This window comes from Cnephaeus nilssonii (genome assembly GCF_951640355.1).
Source record: "Cnephaeus nilssonii genome assembly, chromosome: 1".
Classification (NCBI taxonomy): Eukaryota; Metazoa; Chordata; class Mammalia; order Chiroptera; family Vespertilionidae; genus Cnephaeus; species Cnephaeus nilssonii.
In genome coordinates this window covers 88,483,885-88,506,935 of record NC_137072.1, presented here as the reverse complement: position 1 = coordinate 88,506,935, position 23,051 = coordinate 88,483,885, and the positions used below count along the sequence as shown (strand labels likewise).

General features: G+C 44.5%; 1 protein-coding gene across 2 annotated transcripts in view; it reads right to left on the bottom strand.

The window, feature by feature from the left end:
• TXK (TXK tyrosine kinase) overlaps positions 1-21,379 on the bottom strand; it is a gene marked incomplete at its 5' end in the record, with an annotated part of 58,779 nt that extends 37,400 nt beyond the window's left edge. Inside the window, 2 exons of one of the 2 annotated variants that reach the window (XM_079773975.1) lie at positions 584-638; positions 21,292-21,379. In XM_079773975.1, the coding sequence (XP_079630101.1) occupies positions 584-638; positions 21,292-21,379 (143 nt within the window). Of the gene's footprint in view, positions 1-583; positions 863-21,291 lie in introns of those variants that run through there. The other variant, XM_079773976.1, reaches the window with a different exon arrangement.
• Positions 21,380-23,051: the final 1,672 nt, after the last annotated feature.

Here is a 23,051-nt window from a genome sequence, read left to right as displayed (position 1 = left end):
ACTGGACGTCCTTCCAGACAAAGCCATAGTGGCGGGCCAAGGCAGAGGCAGTTAGGGGTAATCAGGCTGGCAGGGGAGAGCAGTTAGGGGGATCAGGCCGACAGGGGAGAGCAGTTAGGGGGATCAGGCTGGCAGGGGAGAGCAGTTAGGGGGATCAGGCCGGCAGGCAGGCAAGCGGTTAGGAGCCAGCAGTCCCGGATTGCAAGTGGGATGTCCGACTGCCGGTTTAGGATGACATCCCCTGAGAGGTCCCAGATTGGAAAGGGCTCAGGCCGGGCTGAGGGACACCCCCACCCCACTCCTGTGCACCAATTTCAGGCACCAGGCCTCTAGTATTAAATAAAGAACTGAACTGCATGCTTTGGAAAGACAATCGAAGGAGCAATTAAATCCAAAAGGATTAAGAAAGGATCACAGAAGGTCTGACATTTTACCTATGGCTTTAAATAACTAGGCATTTAACAGGGGGGAAAAACGGGAGAAGGGTTTTCCAGGCAAAGGCAACAGCGGATACAAAGAGACATGGAGACTCGAAACTGAACACATTCATTTCCAAGTAGTTGGCCTCAGAAACAAGACTTACCGCTTCTGCACGGAACAGCAACAGCAGCAACAGAAAATCGACTGGATGGTATTATCTGAAAAGCAGAGCATTCTCAACTGTCAGAAAGCCATGGGTCCATGATATCCGCTAGATGAGTCTGAGGGTGCTATTCCAAAGGAGGAAATCCCCTATCACCACAGCGGTGGTAGGAATTATCATAAAACGTGTGCAAAGTCCGACCATGCCCTCCTTCACCAGCGGAAGGAGAAAACCTGCCACAAAAGCAAGTTACTGGCACCCCGATCAATGTGGTTTCCCTTCTCAGGCTCTTCTCGCCAGGTCTGGTTTGTGCGATTTCCTCAATCAGCGAAGGATGACCACTACGCTCTACCTCACCTTGGTCAGGGCTAATGTCAGCTAGCAAATGCACAAAAGAATGGACTTCCACCACGTTCTCCTAGAGAATCTGCTCACAGTGATTTTGAATTAGGTCATCACATTTCCTTAAAAAATATTTATTATATATATTTTATATATTTATATAAAACATAGATATATTTATATTTAATACATTATATTTTAATATGCTTACTTTATATTATATATATATATATATTTGGCTTTCAAATTTTCTATGGATTAAGTCCAAATATAAGCTAAATATTTCAAGAAAGAAGTAGCTAGCTTAGTAAATCTGGGACATGCTTACACTTTTATTGTCAAGCTTAATCTTTTTTATTTAAGTTAGGTCAGCGATTTTCAGCCAGGGTGCCACAAGGAGTTTTAAAGCATGTGATACCTGACTATTTAGTCAGGGGCACTGACCTCTTTTCCCTTAGGTTGTCAAATAAAAATATGACAACAGCTAATACAACAATATCCATCCAGTGTGAATGAATCAAAATTTTACCTTTTTTGTTTTTATCAAATTAGCAAAAACTATATATTTTTGGTGTGCCACAGAATTTTAGCAATTTGTTTATGTGTGCCATGAGATGAAAAAGGTTGAAAATTATTGAGTTAGACCATTTGCCTTTTTAAAAATAAATAAATAAATTTTGAATTTATCAAAAGGATGTTTTATGTTCATTGAATTTGCATTTCACAGTCAGCTCTTTCTTCTATTCACACCTGAAAATGAAGTACTGTGAAGGAAGCAGAGTGCATTAGACAGTAGCATTAGCTTTGAGGGTAGACAGATCTGGATTTGAATCCTAGCTGTGCGGCTGACTATACCTGGGATGAATCCCTTGACTTCTTTAACTCTTCGCTTTTCTGCGTGTAAAAACAAAATAATCATACCTACCCCCCTTGAGAAGCCTGATAGGGCAGAGGTTAACCTCTAACTTTGTGGGTTTGGACAAGTTACTTAACTTAAGCAGTTTCCTTATCTGTAAAATGAGAATAATGGGATATTTAGCATGTAAGACTGCTGTGAGGATGAATTGAATCAATTCATGTAAAGTACCTAGAACAATGTCAGGTCTACAGCAAGAGGGTAATCAAGAAGACCTATGATTATTATAGGGTTGTTGAAATATTATCTCTAACGTCCTGGAACATGGGAGAGGGGCACAAACAGAAAACACCCAGAGCAGTCCACCTCTCAGCATCAGAGTCCTCCTTGTCCTCATTGTGATGGGCCAACCCAACTTCTTCCTGGTAATCAGGACGTTCGTTCCAGCTACACTGATTCCAATTCAGAAATACAAGGAATCCAAAATGTCCAGAGGGCAGCCTCAACCTCCAATATGCCCCAAGAAAAGACTTCTTTTCTCATGAAATGAAATCTCCAAATCCACTAAACCCAAGGTCAGAGGGAAAGAGAACAACAATATTCCAATGAGTTATTAGGTTGAGTGGTGAGAGGGGCCATTCCAATCTTTACTCACGTATCCTGGCTACATATTTGCTGCTGGTTTTAAGACATTTATTGCATCTTATAGGACACCACTTCAACTTTGCAAGGTATTGTCTCCTAGATGTTATAGTAATTGAGCCTTTTCCCAACCCTTCCTCTGTCCTGTCAAGCCAGCTGCTTCTGAATTATGGGACACACTGTTAGAGTATTCAGAGAACCATTGAGCAAGCACCAATGAAACTAAGAAAAGGCTAACACCACAGAGTAGATAATCTTGTAGATGTCTTTCCATACTGTCCCCATTGCAAGAGTTTCAAATGTATTTCTCTCCCCCAGATCTCCTTGGCACCAATCTCCTATTCTTGTTCGTTCAATGTTCCCAACCAGCAGGCCAACTTCTCGCCATTGCCCATGAGATAATGTAGAGCAATGCCTGACACTAGCTTGCCCTAATGAAATGAACAAACTGATGTATTTAAAGTTCTGGGAGGATTTTATTTCAGCACTATCTTAGGGCAACCCTGCATCGGGCTGTAGTACAATGGCTGTTGATTTGCCATTCGTGTGGGCTCAGGATGCAGATCTGTTTATAAATCAGGTCTGATAGGGAATTCCTCTTGAGGCCTCTAGTGTGAGTTAAATGAGAAGTAGAAAAAACAGGTACCATGTGAATATAAGTCACCTGTTCATGAAGCTTTCTTGGATCAACTAGGGCCCACTTTCATATATACCACTTCTATATTCTGATGGATTACTGCAGTGCATGCCCAAATTTGGGGTTCAGTGAATTAGATAACTCAGCTCATGCTGGATAGTTTGCATCACATAAATATTTCATGATCCATGGTCAGGCATTCAGTATTCACCAGTAGCAAGCCAGGAGCTACTTTTCAAATTGAAAATAGTTATTGGCACAGGGTCAAGCCTTTACTCCAGGGGTTTGTGCTGTGATTCTCATACATGGAACTTTCAGAAGCTCTTTACAGCCAACATTTTTCCCTTTATCCCAGGTTACCACCAATGATAATTCAAGTAATTTATAATTGAGTTATTTCTCCCTGCAATGAGGCTATTCCTGGACCCCTAAATATATGACCAAATACATCCCAAATCCAGTTGTGACTCTGTTTCCTAGAGCCGCTTCTGATACCAATTTTATCAGTCAGAGTCCCAATATGAAACACGACTTGCTTAAAATCATTTGTTTAAAGTTTTATTTACAAAGGGACTGACTACAAAAGTGTGGATGGGGGTATGGAAACCACAAAAGATGCGCAGAAGCATGGGTCCAGCAGTAGTGGAACTACGATCATCCCTAAGTTCACAAGGACCAGAACAGGAAGAGAATGTTGAGGGGAGCAGACACCAGCTTGATAGGAGCAATGATCTGCTGTTGAGGTACACAGCCAACTTGAGCAACCTCACACACCTTCCTTCCCAGGCTCCCACAGGGTGTAATCCAACCACAAGCCAGAGGCTTGGAAGCATGTTGAACCAATCCCTACAGATTACTTTCCCAGGACAGAGTGCAGGGTGGAGAAGAATGACTACCAACAGGCTGGGGTCACTAAGCCAGCATGGAGACTGGCTACCACATTTAATCCCTGTAGTTCATCTTTCCAGGGTAAAACAGTGGGGATAAGAATAACGCTGTTCAGCAAAGTAATTAGGATATATTAGTTCCCTTTCCTTTCACAGAAGTTGACCTTCTAAACCTAGATTCATGAACTGGTTACTTGCCTTTCTCTGGTTTGGATATAATCGTTACTCAGTCTTTGGGCTATGGATACATTGGTGGTCCAGTGGTAAATGTCTTATTTCTAAAAAATAGAGTCCTAGTGCAAGCTTAGGCAAAGACATCTTTGTTCCCACTGCTGTTTTTACCACTCATTCCTGATTTAATTGCTTTCTCTCTTCCTTTGCCTGTACCCAGAAACCACTCATTTCCCAAGGTTTATTTCTGGAGGCTAAAATAAAATAAATTACTAAGTCCCAAAAATCTGGGACTTTATTTGTTATTAGGTGTTTGGAATCTGACTGTCAATTTTCACTGATAGTGTCTGCATGAGCAACCTGCCAAAAACACTCCTAATTAGCACGTGAGGTCTCTGTCTACCCTGGCAGGAGTGGTTTTAATTTATATTCACACCAATTTATTTCAGTGTTGTTTTACAGCCTCATAGAGATCTGTATCTATTCAGGCCAGAGGATGCAAAGTAAAATGTAGGTTACACAAATGAGTGAAGCAGGTCAAAGTATGGTGTAGATTGTGACAAAAATGTGCCAAAGCCACATGTGGAGGTTTTCAAATTCAAAAATTTTTAAATATTCCCTTCCTCTCCCACGTCACTATTTTCCTTTTCTACTGGATCATTCCCATCAGCATACAAATATGCTGTTACTTCACCCATTAAGAACAAAACAAACAAACCACTCTTGATCTTATTTCCTCCTTCAGCTTTGCTCTGCATTTATAGTAAAATCTAGAAATGAGTAGTCTTTACTTGCTGCCCCCAATTTTTCCCCTCCCATTTTCTCTTAACCCATTCAAGTTTTTGTCCCTACCACTCCATCCAAACTGCTTTGTTAGGGTCACCAGTGACCTCCATACTTCTATATCCAATTATCAGTTCTAAGTCCTAAACTTATTTGACATCTCAACAGCACTTGACACCACGTCCTCTTGGTTTTCCTTCTGTCTCCTTTGCTGCTTTCTTCTTGTCCTTCCTAACCTCTGAGACTGGGTCTAATGCTGAACTGCCTCAAAGCTTTTGATCTCTTCTCTTTTCTCTGTCCCATTTACTCCCTTGATTGTATCATTTCTAGTGATGGTTTAAAAACCATCTATCAGGTAGATATCCATTGTACACTTACTAGTAAAACCTATATAATCTTATTAACCAATGTCACCCCAATAATTTAAACTAAAAAAAATGTTTAATTAAATATATATATACTAGAGGCCCAGTGCACGAAATTCTTGCATTAGGGGGTAGGAGGTCCCTCAGCCCGGCCTGCTTCCTCTAGCAGTCCGTGAGCCCTCGGGGGATGTCTGACTGATGGCTGATGTGGGGAGCGGGCCTAAGCCGGCATTCGGACATCCTTAACACTCTCACCACCACCACTATACTCGCCAGCCATGAACCCAGCTCAGGGCTTCCGGCTGAGCAACGCTCCCCTGTGGGAGCGCACTGACCACCAGAGGGTGGTCCTGCGTTGAGTGTCTGTCCCCTGGTGGTCAGTGCGCATCAAAGTGACTGGTCATTCTGCTGTTCGGTCAATTTGAATATTAGCTTTTTATTATATAGGAATATATATATATGCTGAGGACACCTAAATATACACCTCTAACCCAGTTATAATAAACTCCAAACTTATATACTCAAATGCATCTCAAATTTTCCACTGGGATATCTAGTAGACACTTCAAATTAACAAAGAAATTTGATCTGAACTTCTTCTCTAAATGTGCTCTGCTCATCCTTGTCCATCTTGTCAATAGCTAGACCATGTTTCCAGATGTGCAGGCCAATAATCTTGGTGTCACCTTTGACCCCTCTCTCTCACACCCCAGTTCAACCTATCAGGAAAGTATGCTGACTCTGCCTTAAAAATATATCCAAGTGTTTCAGTTTGTAATGATGAAAAAGTTCTGGAGATGAATGGTGACTATGGTTGTACCACAGGCGAATGTACTTAATGCCACTATACACTTACAAATGGTTAAAATGGTACATTTTATGTTGTCATTTTTGTTTTGTTTTGTTTTATTTATATACTAGAGGCCCGGTGCATGAAAATTCATGCACTGGAGGAGGGGGGGCACATGTCCCTCAGCCCGGCCTGCACCCTCTCACAGTCTGGGATCCTTCGGGGGATGTCCACCTGCCAGCTTAGGCCTACTCCCTGGGGGATCGGGCCTAAGCTGGCAGACGGACATACCTCTGGCAGCTCGGGAGCCCTCGGGGGTGTCTGACTGATGGCTTAGGCCCAATACCTCCCGGGTAGTGGGCCTAAGCTGCAGTCGGACATCCTTAGCGCTCCCGCTACCGCTGCTCTGCTCGCAGCCATCAGCCCAGCTTGTAGCTGAGCAGAGCTCCCCCTGCATTGAGCATCTGCCCTGGTGGTCAGTGTGCATCATAGCGACCAGTCAGTTCCAGTTGTTCCATCCTTAGGGTCAATTTGCATATTACCCTCTTATTATATAGGATTCATTTTGCTTCATGTTTTATTTCACCTCTATTTAACACATAGACACACAGAATCTTACTGCTTTTTCCCACCATCTGTTATTACCATGGTCTAAGCCACCATCATCTTGTTTGGATTATACCAATGGCTTCTAACTTCTTCCTGATTCTATCCAGAACCTCCTATGGTTTACTCTCAACACCATGGCCAGAGTGATTAATTTAAAACCTAGATAGGATCAGATTAATCCTTATCGCCAAACCTCACAATGGGTCCCCATTTCACTGGAGGTATAGCCAAATTTCTCACGATAGCCTATAACACTCTTCATGCGCTCGCCTCCTGTGGTCTCTCACCTTCTCTCCAGTACACTTCTGCTCACTTCCTCCAGCCGCACTACCCTCACTGCTGCTTCTGGAGCACTCCAGGCCTGTTCGCATCATGGCTTCTTAGCTTTTGTTTTGCCTCGACCACTGTTCACCCAAGTATTAACCTTTTTCATTCTGTTCCTTCAAGTCGGCTCAAACCTCACCTTCCTAAGTACTCTGGACGATTATTATTATCACTTGCACTCCCTAACTTTGAGATTACTTACTTTGCTCTACTATTTTTGTCTTTTTTTTAAACAGCATTTCTCATTTTCTAATGTATTATGCAATTCATTTATTATTTTTTTACTGTCTATCTCCCCTATTAGAAGATAAGCAGTGATCTTTGTCTATTTTCCTCACAGTTATATCCCAAGAGGCTAGAACAGTGTTTGACACATAAAATACATACTCAACAAATATTTATTGAGTGAATGAATATGTAAATGAATTGGTTTGAAGGAGCATCAAATTATAACCTTTTCAGAGTGCCCACCTGTCTTGATTTAGTCCTAATGAGAAAATGGAAACTGTATTTGGGGACAGACTAAACAGGGGCAATAGGACACAGGGAACAGTAAGAGAGGTGGTGTAGAATGAGATTATGAAAGTCCTTCAAGTAAAGGAAGATAGGACCCCAACTGTCTATGTGGTAGGGAGTCTTATTAGACACTGAAGATGGAGAACAATTTGGCCATCGGCCAATGCAGAGTGAAATCTGCATTCAGCCTAGAAACCTTTATAAGATGGTCCAGCAAGGTGAGCAACCATTACCTATGGTCTCATGTTTTAAGATAAACTAAAACCATTTATAGATGAATCCAACTTACAATAGTTCAACTTTAATAAATTTTTCAAGATGGGTGATAATGGTGCAAAAGCGATATGCATTCAGTAGAAACCATGCTTTGAATTTTGATCTTTTCCCAGGATAGTGATATGTGGTGCAAGACTCTTTTGTGATGTTGGGCAGCTGAAGCAAGCCACAGCCCCCAGTCAGCCACATGATCACACAACCGATATTGCCAGCGTTTTCTGAATCTTGTGTTCTGAGCGCATATAAGGTAGGCTGGTCTAAGCTATAATGTTCGGTAGGTCAGGTGTTTTAAATGCATTTTCAACTTATGACATTTTCCACTTTCAATATCAGGATATAAAACCATCATGAGTTGAGGAGGATCTATATTGTCATCCAAGCCAAAGAGTCTTGATAATGGTCACTTTACTCCTTGGATAATCACTGGCATGTTACATTACTCTCTTTATTTTTCCATATGCTTGAAATATTTCAAAAACTAAAATTTCTAGATTGCAAAGAAGGAAATTCTCCAGAAAATCAGGTAAGATTATGGGCTAGATAGGTGCCTATTTTAGCATTAGTATGTTTTTACATATACATGATTGTTTAGTAATAGGTGCAAAAGGCTTATTTCTTTATTTCAACCACTGTCTTACCTTTTGCCCAACCAAAATTATCATCTCCCTCGCTAGTCCCAATAAGAAAACTATTCTGTCAGTTTCCCTTCCCAATTTGCCATGTCTGTGTATGTATGAGTCTATCATAGAAATCTTGAATTCTTTCTGAGCCCCATCCTTAACATTCAATCTGCCATTATTCTGTTCAAATTGGCATTTTACTTCTTGTCTCTCCTGCTACCTACCCAGCCCAAGCCCTATTCAGCTCACGCCTGTATTTCTGCATTAATTCATTTAATCCTCACAATGTGAAGTAGATGGCACTTCACAATGCTGAATTTGAACCACAAAGAGAATCTTCCTTCCTGAGAGTCAAGGGCTTGTAAGTGGAGAGCAGGACTGGATTCCAGGCAGGCTGATCCCACAGTCTTCTCTTAACCTCTGTGCAACCAGTGTTTGCTCAGTTCCTGAATGAACTGTCCAAATCCCCTGCCTCTGAGCCCTCTCTCCTCCGATCCATTCTATATACTCGTTTCCCTAAAAATCTGTCTCAGCCAACTGCTCTATATCTTCAGCATCGAAAAAGGCTCTTAATCACACATGGCATCAAGACTTGACCTTCCCTGTGCTAAAGGCCTTCCATCATATGGCCAGTCCCACTTTGACTCTTAGTGTTCCCCAGTTCCTGCTGCACCCGCTTCTCCCACTGGCTCTATTCTCACAGACACCTTGCCTCCCTCTGGCCTGAAAAAAAGGGGGGAAAAAGCCATTGCAATCCACTCCCAACTCATCTTCCTTTGGCTCCCAAAGAACATGTGTTCTACTCTACCCTGTGGCCCTTAATTAGATAGTCATTAAAATTTCTTTGTGTGGGTTTCATTTTCTCACAGGGTTTCTCAAACCACTATTGACATTTTAAGTTGAATTATTCTTTGTTGTGGGGGCTGTTCTGTGTATTGCAGGTTGTTGAGCAGCATCACTGACCTCTATGTACTTACATGCCAGCACTAACACCTCCACACCCCACTAGCACCCACCCTCCCCTCCTCCTAGCTGTGACCACCAAAATGTTTCCAGGAATTGTCAAATGTCCCCTGGGGGCAAAATCACCCCTAATTGAGAACCACTGATCTAGACTGTAAGCTCTCCAATTTCAGGGACTGCATCTTATACATTTTCGTGTTCTTTACAGCATCCAGCGTCGGTGCCTCATACATAGCAAAACTCAATAAATAACTATTAAGTAAGGCTCCACTTCTCAGTACCTCATTCACCACATGAGAGCTCACAGCTCGATGCTGGCTGCAGAGAAAGCTAGGCTTACCACGGTCTTTTGTGGTCAGCTGTCCCACTACGTGGAACAGCAAAATTGAAGAACACGGAGCTTCCGGAGCTTTAGCGAGCACTTGTACAGGCCACAAGTCTAATCTTTTCTTCCAGGTATATTAAAAAGAAAGAAAAAAGCGTATTCAAAACCAAGCATTAAACTATGAGATGCTAAATAAAATGGCTAAAACCTCTCTGGTGTTCAATTTTTTTTTCTATATTAGGACAGCATGTGGCACTGATTTTCAACCTTTTTCACTTCACGGCACACATAATCTAATTACTAAAATTCTGTGGCATGCCAAAAAAAAATATATATTGCCGATCTGACAAAAAAAAGGTATAACTTTGACTGATTTATAACATCATCATCATAATAATAATAATAATAATAATAATTACCTACCCTTTTTGTTCCAAAGTGATTTTTTTAAAAAATCAGGTACCTATACTTGTATATAGGATTTCTAGTACCAAGAATTAACCAATCAGATGCAACCTTCTTATGTGATATGACCAATAAGAAACTGTAAAACTCTATTATATGACCTATATATTTATGGTTCAAGACAGGGCATGAATACCTATGACTACTGTTGTGTTGGCTGTTGTCATTTTTTTTTTTTATTTGACTATCTAAGGCAGCAATTTTCCACCAGTGAACTGCAAGAATTTTTAAAACATGCAATACCTGACTATTTAGTCAGGGGCACTGATCTCTTTTCCCTAAGACTGTTTACCCCAACCTGGTGATTCCCTGAGACCCCACCCTACCCAACTCCTGGGCCCACCCAAGCCGTTTCCAGTGGCTTTTCCATACAAATATCCTCTCTTAGCCCATGCTTCAGATTTTGCTAAAATATTTCAAACAAGTAGCATCTGGTCTCTGTGTACTCCACACTTCTTGCTAAGTGGCTGAAGGGCTGGCACTAGCAGCAGCCAGCCTCAGTTTGCAGCTTGGCCTCTCTTGGGCACTTCCTAGCCTAGCACGAGTAGCACCATCTGCAGATCACTGTAGCTCATGCCAGGTGGCTATGGGCAGGGCACAGGCAGCGGAGGACCTTGGCCTGCACCTCCTGGAAGGCCCCAGAGCTGTGCACCTAATGGACAGCTTCAAACCATGCCAGATTACAACCCAACCACCCCCCGCGAGTAACATTCTCAAAGGGCGAATACAGTGGGCACCAAAGCCCCACTGAAGCAAGTCCTGCTAGTGTGGGGTCGGCCCATGCACAGCAGCTCATCCCCAGTAGTTGCAGCCAGGCCTCGAAGGCAATCAGCCTGGAGGTCAGTCCCTCCCAGTGACGTGCCAATAGCAATCAAGGCTCGACTACAACAGGAGGTGCACATAGCCCACATGGGAGGCACACCTGGTGTTCCCAGCTCAAGTAATGGCGGAGGCTGTGCCACTGGTCCCTACAAGACACCTGCTACATTAGGCCACCCTACCAAGACCAGGAGATGTAGCAGCTCTACCAAATACATAGACACAAACACAGGGAAGCACCAAAATGAGGAGATAAATAAACAGGCTCCAAATTAAAGAACAGGAGAAATCTCCAGAAAAAGAACTCAATGAAATTGAGGCAAGCAAACTATCAGATACAGAGTTCCAAAACAATGGTTCTAAAGATGCTCAAGAATCTTAATGAGAACTTCAACAGCATAAAAAAAGGACATGGAAACCATAAAAAAAGAACCAGTCCGAAATGAAGAATACACTAACTGAAATGAAGAATACTTTACAGTAGAGTAGGTGAAGCAGAGGATCAAATCAGCTATTTGGAATATAAGTGTGGGAACCATGCCAGTGAGAGCACAGAGGCCCTGTTATTCATACACCGGGATGTTCAAGGCCATTCTGGCATGGATGTCCAAGGACTCTAAGCCTGGGAATCATAATCAGGCTAAGATACCAAGTGGTAAGGATACACGGTACACTGTGCCCTTCTGTAACCCAAATGACTGATATCACTGTTGGTGCCCACTCTTTGCCTCTGGAGTAATGTACAGTTTACTGACCAAGAGTATGTGAAGAAGTCTGCTAGAGGGAGAGCAGCTGGGCAGAGAGAGCTCAGAGAAGCAGAGACAGTAGACAGAATGTAGCTCCTATGTGTGCAGGAGAGGCTAGAGAGCTCAGACGGAGCTGAGAGCTGATCCTGCTACGATGTCAGGCTAAGAGCTCGCAGAGAGCTCAGATATAGCCACCATGTTAACCAGCCAGTGTGCTGGGTAGGGGAGAGAGGAGAAGCTGCTGAGCCAGAGGAGCTACTGAGGCTGAAGCTCTAAGGGAGAGCTCAGGTGCTGCTATAACGTAAGGCGGTGAGTCTGGGGCAGCATGCGGCTGCTCAGATACTCACAGTGGGGACAGAGATTAATGCTGCTTTTGTGAGAAAGATACGTATTCACCAGTCAGTGTCCGGCTGCCTGCCTGTATGGATTTTACTGTAAGAAACTGTCTTATCTGATGGCTATGTGACCACTGGTTCTGCAATAAAGACTCATTCTTATGCACCCAGCACTTCTCATGGCCTCTCCATCTTCCCGCCACCGAGGATTGGCCTGTGTCTCTGTGAGCAGAAGATAAAGGAGGAACTTGGACTAAGTTCCCAACAGTTAGTTCAGTGGGCAGGGTTCGAGGAAGAACCAGCCCTGGAGTAGTCGTGAAGAATTCAGAAGAATACGTGGACTCAGCGAGCAGCAGTGCTGAGCAGCAATCCTGCTGTCTCTGACAATAAGGAAACAGAAAACAGTCAGAACAGCAAGAAGAAAAAAGAATCCAAAAACATGAGGATAGTGTAAGGAGACTCTGGGATACCAACCTTTGCATCATGGTGTGTGGAAGGAGAGAGAGAGCAAGAAATTGAAAACCTACGTATTTGAAAAAATAATGACAGAAACTGTCCCTACCCTGATGAATGAAATAGACATACAAGTCCAGAGTGGTTTTTCTACAGAAACTTTGCAGGCCATAAGCTATTGGCACGAAATATTCATGAAAAGCAATGACCTAGCCAAGACTACTCTACCAGCAAAGCTATCATTTAGAATCAAAGGGCAGTTAAAGAGCTTCACAGACAAGAAAATCCAGAGTTCATCAAAACCAGTATTACAAGAAATATTATAGGGTCTTCTTTAAGAAGAAGCAACAACAACAAAAAAGGTCAATATATGAATTATAAAATGGTAATAAATACATATCTAGCAACAAGGTTGAGTATTGTCCCATGCCCTTAGAGGTTGCCAGTCCGATTTCCAGCCAGGGCACATGCCTGGTTTGTGGGCTCGATCCCCAGTAGGGGGTATGCAGGAGGCAGCCAATTGATGTTTCTACTCGTCTCTCCCTCTCTAAAAAAAAATAAATAAATAATAATAATAATAATAAAAACATATTTTTTAAATTACTTTAAAAGCAAATAGACTAATTGCTCCAATCAAAAGATATATGAAAAAATATATATACATATGTATATAGTAACTGAACGGATAAAAAAACAAGACCCTTACGTATGTTGTCTACAAGAGACCCACTTCAGATCAAAAGACACACACAGACTGAAAGTAACAGGATATAAAAAGATAATTCATGAAAGTGGAAAAGAAAAGGCTGAGGTTGTAACACCTATACCAGACGGAACAGACTTGAAAACAAAGGCTATTACAAGGGACAAAGAAGGGCCCAACAGCTCCGCTTCTGGGTGTTTATCTGAAGAAACCGAAACACTAAATCGGAAAGACAAATACATCTATATGTTCACTGCACCATTATTTTTTTAAAGACTTTTTTTAATCCTCACTGAGGACATGTTTTTATTGATTGTTAGAGAGAGAGAGACAGAGAGAGAGAAACATCGTTGTGAGAGAGAAACATCCATCGGTTGCCTCCTGTATGTGCCCTGACCAAGAATTGAACCTTCAACCTAGGTATGTGCCCTGACTGGGAATCAAACCCACAACCTTTTGGTACGTGGGACAACACTCCAACCAACCGAGCCACCCAGCCAGGCCCATTGCAGCATTATTTACAATAGCTAAGATATGGAAGCAACTTAAATGTCCACCAATATATGAATGGGTAAAGAAGAAGTGGTGCATATATACAGTTGAATATGATTCAGCCATTTTTAAAAACGAAATTTTGCCATCTGCAACAACATGGGTGGACATAGAGGGTATTATGCTAACTGAAATAAGTCAGAGAAAGACAAATGCCAGATGATTTCATTTACATGTAGAATCTAAAAAACAAAATAAACAAACAAGCTCTACAGAATCACACTCATGGATACAAGAATATTTTGATGGATGCCAGATGGGAGAGGGGGTTAGAGATGGGTGAAAAGGGTGAAGGGATTTAGAAATACACATAGTTATAGCATCGTCATGGGGATGTTAACTACAGCACAGAGAATACAGTCAATTATATTGTAATAACTATATCTGTTGTCAGGTGGGTACTAGATTTATCAGGGTGATCACTTTGAAAGTTAAATAAATGTCTAATCACTGGGTTGTACACCTGAAACTAACATAGTATTGTATGTCAACTATCATTTAAAAATTTTTGAGCGTCGGCCTGCGGACTGAAAGGTCCCAGGTTCGATTCTGGTCAAGGGCATGTACCTTGGTTGCGGGCACATCCCCAGTAGGGGGTGTGCAAGAGGCAGCTGATTGATGTTTCTAACTCTCTATCCCTCTCTCTTCCTCTCTGTAAAAAATCAATAAAATATATTTAAAATTTTTAAAAAAGAATCACTGTATACTGATAAAGAATCACTATATACTGAAAAATTTCTAAAAAGAATCACTATATATTGTAGGAGAGGTGTAGAGGGTAGGGGGAAAAAACGATAGCTGAGGCAAAGTGCCTAGAACATAGCAGTTGATCATTTAATTTTCAGCCTTTTTTCCTTACCCGGTTCCTTGTAGCTTTGGGGATATTCACAGGATATATTTAAAGTAAATCGATAGAAACTGATGTGGTTCTCCCTCTGAGACGAAACAGCAACAAGGCCAAGTAAGCCAAAGCGAATCCTCAGCCCCCAGCTTCTCTGCTCTGAGCCCACACGCTACCCCTGACTCGGGCCAATGGCCCTTCCATTCCGGACTCGAATGGGCTTCCTCTCCCACCATTAAAACAGCTCTTTGGAGAGACTCGACACTTATTCTTGATAAGGTATACAATACATGATGTAATAGTAAACATGTTGTGCTGTAGTTTCTTTTAAAGGCATTTTCATCTAAACATGACACCTGTATTAGAGTGAACAGAAAGAGATTGATTTCAAGGAATTGGCTCACAGGGTTGTGAAGGCTGGTGTGTCCAAAATTTAGTGGGATGGGCTGGGAGACTGAAAACTCAGAGAAGAGCTTCGGTTCAAGTCTTAAGGCAGTCTGCTAGCACAGTGGTCAGCAAACTTTCTAAGCAAAACTGCTGGTATCAGCCGAAACCGGTTTGGCTCAGTGGATAGAGCGTCGGCCTGCAGACTCAAGGGTCCCAGGTTCGATTCTGGTCAAGGGCATGTACCTTGGTTGCGGGCACATCCCCAGTAGGGGGTGTGCAAGAGGCAGCTGATCAATGTTTCTCTCTCATCGATGTTTCTAACTCTCTATCCCTCTCTCTTCCTCTCTGTAAAAAATCAATAAAATATATTTTTAAAAAAAAACTGCTGGTATCAGTCAGCAGGCAGAATTGCTATCTGAAACTAGGAAAAAAAAGCCTTCTGCTGTACACCGAACTCACAACACATGACTACACAGCAGGAGGGGTGATTATAGAACCCAAGGACATGCCCTGAGTTACCTTTGCTTTCTGGATCCTAGAATTTTCAAATATTTGTTTTTCCTGATTCAATAGCAAAGACAATTGCCCTCCGATAGAGGTACTACCCTACCCTGCCACGGCTCTAATTATGAGAAGGCATTTGTTCTCTCTCCCCTGAAGATCAGCAGCAGCTGTGAGCAGGAAGGCGGCTTCTGCCTTGTTGATGGTTCCCTCCCTTCTGCCCAGCACACAGTCGCTGCCCAATAAATAATTGCTGAGTACGTAAAAAAGCCAACGGTGAAAGCCAAACCGCTCCCTGGCTCTCCCTTGTTTGGCAGGACTTTCCAAGACACGAGGCATCTTTACAGATTGAAGGATTGACTCATTCCCAAGGCGATAACAATGATTATTAGAGTCATGGTCATGGTCAGTTTACAGCATCACAGGGTTTTCCAGGCGAAGAAATAAATGGAGAGCCACTTCCACGTGCACACTGTGATTACAGGAACTATTCTTTGAATTGTTTTTGCCAAATACCTGCAGACAGAGAGCACTTCTGTGCCTTTGGAAAATGCCCAGTTTAGGCAGAAACGCATGCATAGCCAGGGCTTTTGCCCGGGAGACTAACATGCCCCGGAGGTGGGCAATGACTATTTGCACAAGGGGAGGATATATTCAGCGTGGAGGATTATCGCAGGAAGGAACCAGGGCTTCCTCTCCCAGGCTGACATCTGCGCTGCTCCTTTCATCTGCTTCTTATTCCCCAGCAAATATCTTTAATTCTGTATCAGGTACCAGCGTGTCAGGAAAAGGGCATCGCGGCCAATGGAGTCTCTGTGACCTTTTGGAGCCGGCTCCTCTCTCCCGGGTTAGGCAGGGGGGCCTCTCATTTGATTAGGTGTCTGTGTTCTTTTTCCGGGAAGGCTTGCCCCCTTATTTCCTCCGAGCAGGTCCTATTCGCCTTCCTTTCCCCTCCAGACCAGTGGGTGGCTGCACCAGGGCTCTGTCTGGGAGCCCGTTTCCACCAGGGGGCACTGGAGCGGAGCGAGTGTGAGCAGCGCCCCTTCCCAGCACAGCTCCCCGGCCACCTTTCAGCGCCCAAATAAACGTTCGATGAAAGGCTGTGGGGCCACTGCTGCCTGGGAAGCACGGCTGGTGGCTTTCCTTCCGTTTCTCATGTTTTGAGGTTTCTGTATCAGCATAACCTCGTGTTCATCCCCTGGCATTTCCGATGTCAGGGTTTCGTTTTGAATTAGTGGTTCAAGTGAAATCCATTCCTACTGAATGTGGCCATCCTACCGGGCACCTGGCTAGTGGTTTCTATTTGGAAACAGGAATAACTGGCTCCGTTTCAAGAGCTGCCCTGGACCAAAGACCAGGCTAGTCGCCCACCCGCCCGCACACTCCGGGTCGTGGCTGGAAGGCAAGGAATTCTGGCGTCAACAGCCTCTGCAGCGGGAGGGCTGGGGGCAGGAGAACCTTGGCCACCTGTGGCTCTGGAGAGAGGGCTCCAGGTGATTCGAGCTGAGACTCTGAGTTCCATACAAGATATGCCTTCTTTTTCCCCAGGCATTCACAGCGGCCAGACTTCCTCACTGATGTCACACATTCCCCCCTCAGACCTATGTCTTAAGGGCCTTTTGACACATTTTAATGGACTTACCTGTTATCTGGGAGGTGATCTCCACCTCTGATTAGGCATCCGAAGAGGCTTCCCAGATGTAGAGCCAAGAACCCACACCAGCCCTGGCCGGTTTGGCTCAGTGGACAGAGCGTCGGCCTGCAGACTGAAGGGTCCTGGGTTCGATTCTGGTCAAGGACACAGGCCTGGGTTGCAGGCTCAATCGCCAGTAAGGGGCGTGCAGGAGGCAACCGATCAATGATTCTCTCTCATTGATGTTTCTATCTCTCTCTCTCTCTCTCTCTCCCTCCCTCTTCCTTCCTCTCTGGAATCAATAAAAATATATTAAAAAAAAAAAAAGAACCCACACCAATTAAAGGAAAAACAAAAGGAAGAAGGGAAGAGTAAGCGAGAGAATGGAAGGGTAGGGAGGGGCAGAGAGAGAGAGAGAGAGAAATACTCTGAGATTTTTATTAAAATGTTTTCCAATTTGGAAAGCTTTCTTTTATTCTGATTCTACACTCTATATATTTGAGACGTTAAATCATTCCTGTTTTGTGTGTGTGCCTCCTTTTGACATTAAAAGAACACCCTTGAACAGAAATGCTCAAGGAACACTCCTGTGATTCTTTTTGATAGAAAAAAATGTCCATTTTTCTAAGAAATGATGCATCAGAGATGTTAATCTTTTTAAACCTATGGACAAAATAAGTTGACAACCCTCTGTTAGAGCCCAAACTTGGATTTTAACATTATCCTTGTCTGTGAAACCTTAAAGGAAGAGGAGTGACTACATTAAGGGATTCACTGCTTACAAACAGAGAACAGGTACCTCGCTCATGGGACAGTAAACGGATACATTTGGGTGGAAGATAAGACTGATGCTTGGTCTGGCTGGGGCCTGAAGGGTTGCTGAGTGTGAGGAAGGGCTGGGGAGAGTCTAGAAGGCTGGGAAGCTAGAGGGGGCACTGGGCCCAGGGGAGACAGGGTTCCTGGGAGTAGAGGGTGCAGGACGGAAGAGCAGAGGCTCCCAGAGACTACTCATCTGTTCACAGCCTCTGCCAGGGCAACGGCCAGCACCTAACATCCCAGCACCCTCAAGCCCTGTGTGCTCTCTGCAGGAATGTTGATTTCTTCCCAGTAACCAGTGGATGTGAGCTGGAAGCAGCCGTCTCCACACAAGTCCTCCCCGCCCCCAGGTCTCAGAGTAGTGATTTCCTAGAAGACTGTTGTCTGAGCCGCAAGTTTATGAAACGCTCACAGAAATCATACCCTAGACATCTGGCCGGCTCATGATGCGGAGGAGTGCTCGGCCACAAGGCCTGCGGGCGTGGCTGAGCTCCCTGACCCTCGGCGGGCAGGAAGTGGGCAGACGATGCTGGCCAGTGGGCCTCACTGAGGATGGACAGGGGAGTCTGCAGGCCAACGCCCCAGAGGGCACGGAAGCAGATGGTGACACACAGTGCCTACAGTGATGACAGTTACCATGATAGGCAGTGCAGGGTAACAGTGAGATGATTTACAAACAAAGGAAAGACACATACTCATGCCCACACTAACACCGAGAATTCTCGTCTCTGAGAACTTGACTCCGGTGGAGTCAGGGTGGTGGTAAAGTGGCCAAGTTTGTTTTGGGTCCATGATTCTGTCTCCTTTTGCCACTGAATTAGTTATCCATTGTTGGAGACAAATACCTGCAAACCTAGAGGAGTAAAACACTTACTATCTCACAATGTCTGCGGGTCAGGAATCCGGCTTAGCGGGACCGAGTGAGACTCACTTCCAAGTTCCCTCCCGTGGCCGTCAGCGGGCCGTGCGCCCTGGCTGCCCACGATGGGGCTCCCCACAGGCTGCCGCCTCATCGCCGAGGCTACCCTCCACCATTTTTCCATATTCTGTTCCTGAGCAGCTACTGGGCCCAGTGTGTCCTCAGGGGAGGGACTGCACAGGGCGTAAGACAGCCGGGGGCCGTCGCAGGGACTCCCTGGGCAGCCACCTCTGTCTGCATATTAATGATGGACGTAATAATAGAAGATATTAACGTAGCAGGGCTGGTCTGGGGATGAAATACAGGAAGGAATAAGAGAGGGCGTGGAAAAAAGAGGCTCTAGAAAGACACTCCGAGGAAGGGGTCCCGACTTCACCTCACAGATCAAATTACGGAGATAAGTCCAGAAACGTGCATTTGTTTAATATATTTTCCCCCCATTGATTTCAGAGAGGGAGAGAGACAGAAACATCAATGATGAGAGAGAATCATTGATGGGCTGCCTCCTGCACGCCTCACCATGGTGATCAGGCCTGCAACACGGGCATGTGCCCTGACTGGGAAGCGAACCCTGACCTCCTGGTTCATAGCTCTCTCGGGCTCTCTCCTATTCAGTCTCATCAGTGTCTCCCCTTCCACCATTGTCTCCTCGCATGACCTGCCCTGCAGCAGCCTGAGGCCAGATTTCTACGGTACACAGTTCTTAAAACAGCAAAAATATTTGGCAAATGACTCCGGCCCGGCAGACACACACAAGCATGTTTTTGATTTGCAGTAATACTTTTGGAAGCTTGTTCTCTTGTCAACAGTAAATATTTGGTTTTACCCAGAAAAAAAGAAGAAGAAAAAAAAAGGATAAAGGAGCCATGTCAAGTTGTAATTTATAGCAGAAAGAACAGGTAATTCTTACCATCAAATCAAATTATCAGAAGTTGGAAGGGACAGGGAGAGTTCATCAAATCCATGTCCTTCCAGGCCAGACAGAGAGATCCTCAAAATATCCCCATCAATAGGCAGTCCCTTATTTCACCCCATGGGCAACCTCTAGTTCTTGTCCCAACCATTATTTATTTTATATATAACCGAACCTTTCCTATTGTAATTTACAGCCTTCTCTCTAGTTCTGACCTCAGGAGAAATGAAGAGCAGATGCTCACACAGCTTTTAATAAAAAGGTTTTTATTAAGTCACTGTTCATCTCGGTCCTGCCACTGGGGGAGGCGGGAGAGGTTGCTGCCTCTGAGCGCTTTCTGCTTGGCTCTGCTTGGCCTGCATTCCTGGTAACAGGCAGCCGCGTTTTTTATCTACCAGAGGATTAAGACCATAACTTATATCCAGGTCAGTATAACTGAAATCACTGGGTTTAGGTTTTTACAAGTTCTTCCAACTCGTGTTGGGTCCTATGAGGTGATTTGGCTTAAACAGATAACATTTTAAAACTGCAATCACTTTTCTCCTATTGCCACTTAAAAATCAGAAATGTAAACATTTTGTTAGCTGGCCTTTGCTTTAATCTGATGTGACTGAGCTTGGTTAAAAGCTTGGTTCCTTCGTCATTCAGAATTAAGATCAAAGGCTATTTTTCTTCCGTAGTTTTAATTATTTGCATGATAAGGCCCTCTGAGCTAAATTAATAAGCATTTCCAAAAATTGCACACGGGACTGAATAGTCTTCCAAAGCAACTTCAAATTTAAGTTCAGAAAGGATGTGTCATTTTTATCTATTGTTCCTTTATGATGTCTTGTTAAAAGTTGGGCAAAAAAAAAAGAGTCACCATTTTACAGATGAGAACCTGATACAGGCCTTGGCCAGGTAGCTCAGTTGGTTAGAATGTCATCTCAATATGCCATGGTTGTGGGTTCGATCCCTAATCAGGGCACGTACAACAATCAGCCAGTGAATGCACAAATATGTGAAACAACAAATCGCTCTCTTTTTTTCTCCTCCCTCCCTCCCTCCCTCCCTCCCTCCCACCCTCCCTCCCGTCCTCCCTTTCTCTTTCTCTCTCTAAAGTCAATAGAAAGGAGAAAACAGAACCTGGTATAAAGAAGTTGCCACAGGTGACCCACCCGGGCTGCAGCACACCCAGAACTAGAACTTGGTCTCCTCGCCTTCAGCCAAGTTGTGGACACTAGACATCATTCTAAAAAACAGACACCTTTCCAACAGAATTTCTCTCGTGAGGATTTAAGGACACAGTTGTTTGTTTTGCTTTCTTTTGCATTCTCTCAATGTTGAGCATTTCCTAAAATCATATCACCACAATGATCATTTAAACAACAAACCAAACCCCGTCCCATCTGGGGAAACGATCCTCAAAATGTCACCAGCCCTATGCCCTAGAGAAAAACGCCTTCTGGTGTTCAAGAACCAGTAACATGCCCGGAACAAAACAAGCCCGAAGCCAAGCGCCAAAGCCATCTTTACTCACAGGTGGAAAGGATCATGGCTGCACCTCGGCCCGCAGCACACAAACCAGCCTTCAGCTCGCCGGCCGTGCTCCCGTCACAAAAACACATCTTTCAGCTGAAATCATAGCTCAGCCAAGATGCTTCTCGTGGGCAAGGTTAACCCCACCTATTTTCCTGTTCTGAAACCTCAGACGCGTGTGAATGGCGGCCGATGGCCTACATGAGAAAGTGCCGCAATCTGCATCCAGATCTCTGAGGGCGGCGCCAGCCTCTCGCCTCTCATTCCCAACTGTGTGGGCGACGCCAGCAAACAGCACTTTCAAGAAATCACAACATTTGGGTAAAAGGGACCTTAAAACTCATCAAACCCAACTGCCCTCCCAGGACAGGGAAGCAGAGGAGAAGGGACCTGCTTAGTGGCAGAAACAGGATTAGATTGTAGGTTTTGGAGTACACAGTCTAGAATGTTCTGTCCTCCCACTCGGTATAGACACTGCAGGGACTATTAGAGGAAACCTTTTTTATTTTATTTTTTTTGGGGGGGGGCATTGAAAACAATAAAATTATACCCATGAAAGGTGACTAGAGCATGGCCAGAAAATATAAAAACAGCGTCACTATAAACAATGCACCCATGGGCTTCGCTTCATCCCTTTGGGAAAAATAATATATAAAAATTAACTGAAACTGAAGGGAACAACTCTGACGAAGAGGCAGCACGTTCACCGTGCCCTTCCTATTTCCTGCCTCACAGATTGCGATCTCTGCGCATTCTGGGTGGATTCTTCTATTTTTACTTCACCTCTTGCCCTAGCGATGCTTCTACGTAAAACTTTTTTCTTCTTCAAGTTTTAGTGAAATATTGAAAGATTTCTGAGAAACATGCTGCCAGCGATGACTCACCGTGTCTTCCACATCCATGATCTACAGAACGGTCACTGCAAGGGCTGTGCTTCTCCTCACTTTCTGCCACGCCACCCAGCGCCTTGGACTCAGCCTTGAACTCAGCTCCTCGAGGTGAAAAGGGAAGGCTGGGACGGGAGGGGGCGGGGGAGGAGTCCAGGTGAGGGAGGGAGGGATGAGAAGTGTGACAGTGAGAGTGGGGTATGACTCGAATAGGATCAACTCCTTGCATGAGCTACCGTTCGGTGAAAAGGTGTGCGGGTTTTTGTGCCGGGGGTACAGTTAAACAGGAAGATGAGGAGGCAGGTGGCAAACAGACTGCGACAACACTCGGGAGAGTTGTTTTTGTCTTTTTCCATTCTGGGGGGGATCAGGAAGGATGGGAGACAGCCTTCAGAGGATGGACTGACCGGCAGGGAAAGCGATGGTTCCCCGGGGTCGCAGGGGAGGAGCTGCTCAGAGCAGCCGGCAACAGCCGTGTGTTCCCACGGGCTCCCCAGCACCGGGGCCCCCTGGGCGGTGCACAGGGCGGACGGAACTCCCGAAGGCCTGTGTCTCCTTTGGCTTCCTACCCACACCACAGGAAGAGTCACGTGCGGGGCCGCCCCGGCCTCTGCTGTTGATGACAGACTGTGCTGCTTTCCCCTGGGCTCAGGAGGACAGATGATGGCTCTCCCTCAGCAGGCGTCTAAGTCAGAGATCGTAAGGGTCAGAAACCTACTCAATAAACTCAACCGCAGGGTCTACCGTGAGGCTGTAATAGACGATTCTCTGGTCCAGGAGCCCATGTAAAAGAAGGCCTCCTGAAAACCATCGCAGACAGCTCAATCCATGACGCTCTGCTTTTTTCCTGGTCTCTCTGCCAGAACTGGAGCCT